At 50.9% G+C, this 9,694-nt stretch overlaps 1 protein-coding gene across 1 annotated transcript in view; it reads left to right on the top strand.

The window, feature by feature from the left end:
* Positions 1 to 729, top strand: part of LOC102037030 (placenta-specific gene 8 protein-like) — an 843-nt gene extending 114 nt beyond the window's left edge. The window contains exons 2-3 of the mRNA XM_031066499.1: positions 125 to 269; positions 622 to 729. Of these exons, the coding sequence (XP_030922359.1) occupies positions 125 to 269; positions 622 to 729 (253 nt within the window). The remainder of the gene's footprint in view (positions 1 to 124; positions 270 to 621) is intronic.
* Positions 730 to 9,694: the final 8,965 nt, after the last annotated feature.

The raw sequence follows: 9,694 nt of genomic DNA, 5'->3' as shown, positions 1-9,694 counted from the left end.
CATTACCCCTGCCACAAACCCCACTCCCATGGGTACTGGAGGCAGAGCAGCTCTTGCCTGATGTCAAGAGCCAGAGCTCTCAGCTGGCTTTTCCCCCTCTGTATTTGCACCTGTCAGACAAGTCCACGTCTCACTGTCCCACAGGTCTTTGTGGGATGTTCTGCTTCCTCTGCCTGAACTGCCAAGTGGCTGGGGACATGGACGAGTGCTGCCTGTGCGGCTCTAGCGTGGCCATGAGGACCCTGTACCGCACCAGATACAACATCCCAGTGAGTGCCCAGCTTGGGGGCCTGTCCCAACAGCGACAACAGCGGCGGGATGGGTGCTGAGGTGGGGGCTCAAGGAAGGAGAAGGGGGTGCCCAAGGGGAAGGGCAGAGGCGAGGAGTTGCATGAGCATCCCAGCTGGCCAGGAGTCAGGGACATATCTGCCTCACCACTGTGAGCTGGAGGCAATCCCAGCACACACTACTTCATCCCAGACCTTGCTGGATATGAATAGCAGGATGCTGCAGGGCCTGGGTGAGCTCTGACGGGGTGCTGACAATGTAAAATAGAAAGGCTGAAAGGTTTAAGATTTGGTGTGGGAAGGGGCTTTCCCTGCAATGTCCCTTGCTCCACAGGGCTCCATCCTGCGAGACTTTTGCTCCATCTGGTGTTGCAGCCCATGTGCACTCTGCCAGCTGAAGAGAGACATCAACCGGAGGAAGGCGATGGGCATATTCTGGTAAACTGGGGGTGCTGGTGCTGCTTTGTCTCACTGCTGCACAGCACCCAGTTGCTTCCCAGGCTCTCCCTTTCCTCTGACACCTGACTCTAGACACAGGGTTGCAGCAGTGTCGGAACAGTAATGGCTGAGTGAAGGGTGATCCTGCTCTCCTATCCCGTTGCAGATGCTGCTATCTCCAGTGCACCCTGTGGAACCACTGCAGCCAGGAGCTGCTGCTGCCCTGGATGTTGGGATGTGCACCATGAGGAGTTTGCCTTTGCTGTGCTTGATCCCCTTTTCTCTTGGTAAAGCCAGCAATAAAAGCACTGCCTGTCCTCATGCCTGTGTGTTGTTATTTATGTCTCTGCGTCTTTCTGCAGCACCAGAATCGGTGCTGTACTTTTCTAGGCTGTGTGGCCAGAGGCATGGTGAGGTTGTCAGGTAAATGAGGCTTTCTCTTGCCCACCCACACTGGAATGAGGCCAGACCACAAAATTCAGTGAGGAGAAGATAAAACAAAAGCCAGATCTCCTATGGGAACAACTTCTCTGTGGACACCATCAATGTGCAGAGCTGGTGGCAGCATTGCCCTCTGCTCAGAGAGGCCCAAGAGCGCTGAACCCATCCCTATGGATGCCTGGACTGTCCCCAGCACCAAGACACAAGTGGGGAGTGATGGTGATACTGTGGGATTCCCAGTCACTCTGCTTTCCCCACACAAACATTGTGAAGAGACCATCACACGGGAATGGCTTCTCTGTGGGTCAGACCCCTGCAGCTCATGGGTGTAGGGTGGAAGAGCTGGGACTTGGGAGTGCAAAGGTTTATCCATGGCCTACCATGGTGACAAACAGGGATGAGGTAAGTCTGGGACTGGGGTTGCTCTGGCTCAGATTGGTTTAAAGTTTATTGGTTTGAACAGAGAAAGGTGGGGCTTTGCCCAGAGAGGGCTGCAGGGTGCCCAGAGGCTCTGTCATATCTGTGCTTCTGTGCTGGCACCTGCAGGACAGGATGGGAATTTATTAAAAAACACCTTTTCCATTCGCCTGTTTTCACCATCACAATTCCAGCTGTATTTGCCGCCGATGTGAAGGGGCGAGGCTGCGCCGCTGCTGGCGGCGTGTCCGTGTGTGCTCGCACACATTATCATGTGCACAGAGGAGAGGAGAAAGCGGCTGTGCCGTGGTGCCAGCGGGAGCTGGGAGCTGGCAGTGTGCCTGCTGTGGGAGCAGATGTCACGGGTGGCCGCAGGCCTGCTGGGTCACCTCTGCTTCCTCCCGGCTGCTGGTCCCAAATCCCTGCCACGGGCACCCTGCCGGCCAACAGAGCAGGGCTGAGGGCTGCCTCTGAGCCCCAGTCACAGCACATGCGGCTGCCTGGTTTGAGGTGGCCAGTTCAGTGACAGCCCTGCTGCTGCAGGAGCCCACGAGTGTGCTGAGAGCACCCAGCATCCAGGACTTCTAAACTGCACAGCCAGGAGTGCTGAGGTCTCCTCTTTCCACGGGCATGTGAGCCCTGTGTCCCCAGAACGGGGCTCCCTGACTGACAAATGCTCCCTGTCCCCATCTCTCCTCCCACAGTGATGGCTGTTTTGGGCTTCCCTGACAGTCATTCCGGCTTGGCATCCTTCTGTGCCCGTCCTTGATCGTGGAGTCTCCTCCCCGGGTCTCTTTCTCCTCCAGTGCAAGAGGTTGGTGCATTGGGACCAGGGGCCAAAGCCGTGAACCTCCACAGTTACCCATGTCCTCCACAGTGAGCCAGAAGCAGCCAGGAGGCTGCTGAGCAGACACGAGGACACAGAGATTTTGTTTCTGTGAATTTCTTTATTAGAAGTAACTACAAATGACCACTACCAAAGCAAGTATGTACTTAAGATCACTCACCTGTCTTCATTATTTAGGGTGCTACCAGCACGACCCTCGCCAAACTGCTGCCAGCCGCGGGCAGGAAGGAAAAGCCTCTTGCCGCAGGTGCTCCACATCACGGAGTCGCAAAGCCCGAAGCTGCACCTGCCCGGATCCCGATCCCGATCCCGGAGCGGGCGGTCCCCGGCTGTCGCACGGCTCAGCCACTTGCCGCCGGTGTTCCACCCTCCTGGCGCACACAAGGAGGCGCAGCAAGCTTGGCTTTTCCTCAGGGATCCCGCTTCGCCCGTGAGATCCCTGCAGGCTGTTCCAGCGCCGTGTGCCAGGACTCCGCGCTTCCTCACCTGTCCTGCCCCAGGAGCACCGGGACTCTCGGGCTGAGCGCTATTGGGACGGCACCATGTCCCAGGGATATCAAGGGACATGGAGCTGCCCACGGCACCCCCAGGTGAGGCGCCTCCGTGTCAGCAATTCCCGATGGGAGTCAGCCCTGGATTGGCAGCAGTCCCCGCGCCCCGCGGCTGCTTACGGCCGAAATAGGGACATTGTCCGGGTCCTGAGGCGTTTCTGTCAGTAATGCTGAACCTTCCTTTCCGCTCGAGGAGTCCTGCATTGTGCTTTTCCACCTCCCTCCAGGCTGCTGCCAGCTTGCTGGGGCCAGGATGGTTGTGGTTTTCTTGTGATGCCTCCCGAGACCGGGATGCTTGTGATGATGGTTTTCCTTGCTGGTGCTAAGACGGGTCCTTCTTGACACAGCTTTGCCCTTGTGTCCTCATGGGGCTTTGTTTGCACAGGCCGTGCTGTGGAAATGCAGCAAGGAGCCAGGAGCAGCCAGCCCCAGGCCTGGGGGAGAGATAAAATTGCCTACCTCATCCAAGGAGTGTCAAGGGACTCAGGAGCTGCAGGCAATGCCTGGTGAGTGCCCCAAGTGATGACCAAACAGCCCCACACCCAGCCATGCTGTCAAGGGGGTCTCTCACTGCTGGCTAGGGTGGGAGAAGCCCAGCATAACCAGGAAAACCTCATTGTGGGTGATGGATAAGCACTTGAGATCCCCTCTGAGGGCTGGCTGGGTTGGTTCTGTTCCTGCTGCCCCTCTTGGCACTGTATGAATATGGGTGGGGGGCAAACAATGCCCGAGGGGGGTCAACACCATGTGGGAGCTGTCGCAGCCCCCCAGACCAAAGCCTCTCCTAGGAGGTTTGTGCCTAATATTTGGGGGCCTGAGATCTTGGAAGGGAGCTCAGGAAAGGTGAACCAAGCGTTGTTGAGGTCTGGCCCAGCTGCACGCCATTGCCAGGAGCTCTGTGTAGTGCTGGGGACAGCCCAGTGTTTGTGGGTACAGCTCCTGTGCACACAGTCAGGGCAAAGTACACCCTGCTTCACTGAGGGGTTTGTGCAAATGCCCTTCCTGGACTGCCCTTCTGGGAGAGATGTGACTGTTCTGGATAGGGAGGGGGACAGGCGTCTCCTGAGGGTCTCTGGGGTGTGCCACCAGGAGCTCTGACTGACTGGTGTCTCTCCTTTTTTAGCTACAGAGGGGACTCCACTGCCTTGTGCTGCCACCTCACCTCAGCCACAGCCTGCGGCCCCTCAGAGCAGGGCTGCCCACAAGAGCCTGGCTCACCCTCATCTCACTTCTGCTCTCAGGAATGGGACTGAGAGGGACCCTTCGTGCAGTGAGGAGCATGTGACACGTATTTAATCCACAAGAGAAGAGGCCAGGCTCCTTGCTGGGTGGAACTCTCTGTAGAGGACAGCCCATGTGGCGCCTGGATGACAGACACCCTGGCTCCAGTTGATAGTTTGGATTAGAGCTAGTTTGGATTAGAGCTGCTCCTGTTTCTCACAGCTCTGACTGATAAATGCTCCAGCTGCTTAAAGCTCAAGGTATTTGGTGCTCTAAGTGATTTCAACTCCTGCATCTTCCAGCTCCAGCTCCAGATCACAGTTCTGGCTGCTCTGCTGTTGAGGTACCAGATGCTCTTGCCAGCAGACCTCTTCCCCAAGTGTTAGGGACACTTGGGTTTCTCTTGAGTTTCAGGTCATTCCAGCTCCTGGACATGGTATGCTAATTACAGGCAATGGGTGTTCCACCGCAGGTTTTTTGAAACCCTGAGCTATTTTGGCTCTAGCACACACCAGAGGAGAGGTGCTCCCACTGCTTCCGGAGGCAGAAATTAAGTTGGGGGATGTTTGCAAACAGTCTGAAGGGCTCCCAGAAATGGGAGACAGCCTGTCTCACAAAGCACACTGATAAGGTTGGAAAGGCCTCCAAGACTGAGTCCTACTATCAACCTAACACTGCCCTGTTCACCACTAAACCACATCTGCACGTGCCTCATCTGCGCATTATGTTAACACTTCCAGGGTTGGTGATTCCACAACTTTGGCAGCCTGTTCTGATGCCTGACCCCTCTTTCCATGAAGAAATTTCTCCCCATATCCAATCTGAAGCTCCCCTGGCACAACTTGAGGACATTTCCTTTCATTTCCTTTCATCCTGTCACTTGTTTACCTGGGAGAAGAGATTGATCCCCACCTCTCTACAAACTCCTTCCAGGTAGTTGTAGAGAGCAATAAGGTCTCTCCTGAGCCTCCTTTTTTCCAGGCTAAACATCCCCAGCTCTGCACTGATCCCACAGGGACACGAGATGATGTAGTGGGGCATGACCCTGAGCATCAGATCAGACACTCTCTTCTCTCTTCAAGGCTAATGCAGTGTGAGTACTGATGTAGTGGATGGTGGTAAAAGCACAACTAATGCAAGCCTCTCCTGATACAGCCTTCCTACATTTCCAGGGTGGTTCTCTATGTTTCCAAGAAGCTCTATTGCTGTTCCTTCATTTTTGGCGCAGAGCAGTGGTGGTGCTGCCTGCATGAACTACAGGGAAATAAACCAGCCCACCAAGTTTCACATCCCACACTGTTACTAATGGACAAAATCGATACTATTTCTTCTGTTCCCCAAGGCCTGGCCCCTAAGCAGGTTTGTGTTTCAGGACCCTGTGCAGCGTGAGCTGGGAGAGCAGTGTCAGTCACCAGAGGGCACCAGGGAAGAAGGATGCTGAGAGCTGCTCTTGTTTCTCTGCTTCAGCACGTGAAGGAGGGACGGTTCTTCAGCACTGCCCTGCTGCTTCTGCTGCTGCTGTTTGTCCACAGGCAATTTCACCATGACAAAACATTTCTGCTCTGGCAAAAGATCACAACAACTTAGCAGTGAGAAGGAAAATTCTCAGTCACTGCTACATATTAGAACAGCCACGAATGGGTGTAAAAACTCTGAGAGTATCTATAAAGTTGTCCTTGCCCTTTGTTTGTGTTCAGGACATTTCACAGAGGGTGCAGTGCTTGCCATTGGGGTGCTTTAACTCCCTCCCTGGGACTTGCTGATTCAAAGAAATCAGAGAGCTGGGGAGGAAAACATGACTGCAGACATGGAAAGATGTTAGAAGAATCTGGTGTTAGCAGCTTAAGAGACTGTTGTGTTCACTGAGAGGAAACAGAGGTCTTAGATATTTCCCAGGTGTGTTAATTCTCAACTAAGCCAGGTTTTGGCCTGCAAAGCAAGATAGAGTCAAAACACCTGTAAGACAAAGCAAGGTTGTGAAGGATTATAGCTCTAAGCCTAAATTCAGGAGATTGGAACACATCAGTAAAATGCAGCTCACTCTGAACAGCAGGGAACATGCTAGGAAATCTCCCACTCAAGTAAAATATGTGATGTTAACATCACAGTGATTTAACTGGTACTTTTCTGGGGCACAGTTTAAGTCATTTGTTATGGGAATGTTAAACAACATGCATACGACATGCATGAAACATCTAAGGCAAAAAAGCATAGTTTATTTTTGACTCTAATATTTATAGATTTTTAAAAGTGACCATGGATTGGAGGATGAAATTGCCACTTCTCCAGCTACACTGGTCAAACCAACAGTTTATCAAATTTCTCCTCCTCCAGAAAGGAATCCAAAACAATCATTATTTACATGAAATGTGCATGAGAAACTTCATTATGAAAATGTAAACATCACAAGGCTTAGAAGAACTTAGAAGAACAGGGCGATGCGTGAGAGGTTTGACACCAAGCTGGAAATACGGCACAGTATCATGCCAGCCTGATCTGCAGCTCAGGAGAATTCCTGGTGAGCATCATGTTGATCAACATTAGATTCAATGTCTACATCCCTTCCTTGAGGTTCATCACCTTTAGTCTTTCAATAGCAATTACTCATTCAAGGTGTGTTTTCTTCTCCGTGTAATAAAGTTTTATTATGTTTTTAAACATTGCCTCCCAGTGCTGAGGTGAAAGCTCAGAGCTTCATTCAACTCCAAACAAAGGGGCACAGCTCAGGACACACCTTGGCTAGTGTTGCTGCTGTGCAGATGTAACCTTTTATTTTGGTTAATGGACAGCTGGTGGTGACCTTCAGCCAGATTTAATGTTTAAACAGAACATGCAGGCTTCTTGGAGGGACTGTCTGATAAGGTGATACCTCGCTTATATTGTGTTTAACATCTCAGGGTTTATGTGTTGTGAACTGACTAAAGCTCTCATGATGTTATGGATGTGCCTCACATGTGACCAAGCACAAAACAGAAGTGTGAAATGTTGAATTCCGTATTGAATCAGTTGCTAACATTAAGTAATCCTGCGATATACCACAGGTTTGCCCAAAGATAGATGAGGGAAAATTTACAATAACTTTTTGTGCATCATCTGACAAATAAGCACGTGGGGCAGGCATGGCCTTAGAAACAGTAAAATGGAAAAAGATTTATTAGGGTAGGATTCATTACAGAGTTTTTCACTCCCAAGGGCACAGGTTTCAAGCCCTGCAGCAATACATGAACCTTGATCCCTGTGGGAGCCCTGCAGCAGCAAAGCTGATGAGATGCCAAAGTGTGCTCTGCCTCTCCCTAATGAAACATGTAATCTTATCTCTGAGGAATCGTGTTCCTACAATGCATTTCTTTTATTGCTTATTTGAATGTGAATGGCTCTGTACTATCTTTATACAGGACCACTCAACATCCTAGCAGCTACCAGAGTTGATGACACAGTCCCTTCAGACTGTCTATACATGTGTCCTATACATGTGTCTAAGAGAAAAAAACTTCCCTGTGAAGTTAAATTGCTCCTGGCCAGCTCCTGAAACTGCAGAAAGGCTGAACTCCTTTCACTCAAGGTTTCAGACTCTAATCCATGCATCAGTTGGGGCTTTCCTTCTCTGGAGTCTGCTCCACTCCTGAAGACAGGAGCAACTGTGAATTGACACATTCAGAAACAATCTCAAGGATACCTGTGCCCACAATTAAAAAAAAAAACAAAAAAAACAAGTCATATTGGCTCTTAAAAGTAGAGCAAATATCTGTGCAAACAAAATAACCACAGTTTTTCATCTCCTTTTGTTGTTGTTGTTGTTGGTTGGTTGGTTTAAGCTGGAGCACCAGCCATCCTGAGAGCAACAGTCACCTCTCTCTGCATCCTGTGCAAGTGCTCTGGTTTTTCCTAGCTTATGGAAGAATATCCTAAGTTAGAAGGGACCCAAGAAGGATCGTGAAGTCCAATCCTGGCCCATCATAGGACAGTCACAAGAACCACACCATGTACCTAAAGGTATTGTCCAAAATCTTCTTGAATCCTGTCAGGCTTGGAGCTGTGACCACTTCCCTGGGGAGCAGGGCAAAGAACCTTTTTTCTAATATCCAGTCTAAACCTCCCCTGACACAGCTTCAGGCCATTCCCCGGGGTCCTGTCACTGTCACCACAGAGAAGAGGTCAGTGTCTGCCCCTCCTCTTCCTCTCACAACGAAGCTGTAACTGCAATGAGCTCTCTCCTTAGCTTCCTCTTCTCCGGGCTGAACAGGCCAAGTGACCTCAGCCACTCCTGGTATGGTTGCCCCTCAAGGCCCTTCACCATCTTTGTTGGGCCCCTTTGGATGCTCTCTATAGTTCATGCTTTCTTATATATTGGCACCCCAAACTGCCCCAGCACTCGAGGTGAGGTTGCCCCAGTGCAGAGCAGAGCAGGACAATCCCTTCCCTTGCCCAGCTGGTGATGCTGTGCCTGATGCCCCCCAGGACACAGTTGCCTTCCTGGCTGCCAGGGCACTGCTGACTCACATTCAACTTTCCATGGACCAGCACCCCCAGGTCCCTTCGCACAGCGCTGCTCTCCAGCCTCTCATTCCCCAGTCCGTCCGTACATCCAGGGCTGCCCTGTCCCAGGTGAAAAATACAGCACTTGTCTTTGTTTAAAGTTCATGTGGTTGGTGATTTCCCAGCCCTCCAACTTGTCAAGGTCTCTCTGCAGGGCCTTCTAGGGAGTCAACAGCTCCTCCCAACGTAGCAATTTATGACACCTTTGAGTCCTGCATCCAAGCTGCCCGGGGAAGGGCCAGATCTGATACTACAATTTGTCTGCTGAGGTTTCCAGCCCAGGCTGCAGATACACTCTCCCTGAACAAGGTAACAGTATTTCTGCACCTCTTTGGAGACACGTGCACCTTCTCAAATGCCACTGGGACTATGCAATGATTTTCACTAGCTGGTGGCATGCTTCTAAGTCTCATATAAATGCAGTAGAGAGTTAATTATTATAAAGTCATTGATAAAGGAAAGAACAAAGTCTCAGAAGCATGGTTCATGAACAATTATATACTTACCTATCCCAGGTTACAGCTACATAAAAAGATCTTGCCCTGTGGTGTTTGGTCCAGGAGAGCTCTTACGGGCGGCCTTGATATTTAATAATTAGTGATGAGTCTTGCTAGGAAAAAGAGATTATTTTAAAAATCATGATTTTAAATGGAAACCGTCCATAACATTTACTCTTCTGTGTTATGTCCTAAGGAGAAAGATTGAGACTCCATGGGGTCATGCATTTGTCAAAGCTCTGGGCAGAGCCCTCATGTGGTATAGTGCCAACCAAACTGAAGGAGTTCCTTCAGTATCCCCCAGAGTTTGCCCAACCTCATCTTTGGGGTTATTGGAAGCTACATCTGTCCTGGAAAGCAAAAGTGCATCAGGGAGCTCATAGGAGAAGTGACATACCCGTCAGTGATCCTGCTCCCAGTTAGCACAGCTCCTGGAAATCTGTGGCTGATGCTGCCCAG

Source organism: Geospiza fortis, unplaced genomic scaffold (assembly GCF_000277835.1).
Source record: "Geospiza fortis unplaced genomic scaffold, GeoFor_1.0 scaffold11, whole genome shotgun sequence".
Lineage (NCBI taxonomy): Eukaryota > Metazoa > Chordata > Aves > Passeriformes > Thraupidae > Geospiza > Geospiza fortis.
The sequence above is the reverse complement of the archived record's forward strand: the minus strand, read 5'-3'. Positions and strand labels throughout refer to the sequence as shown.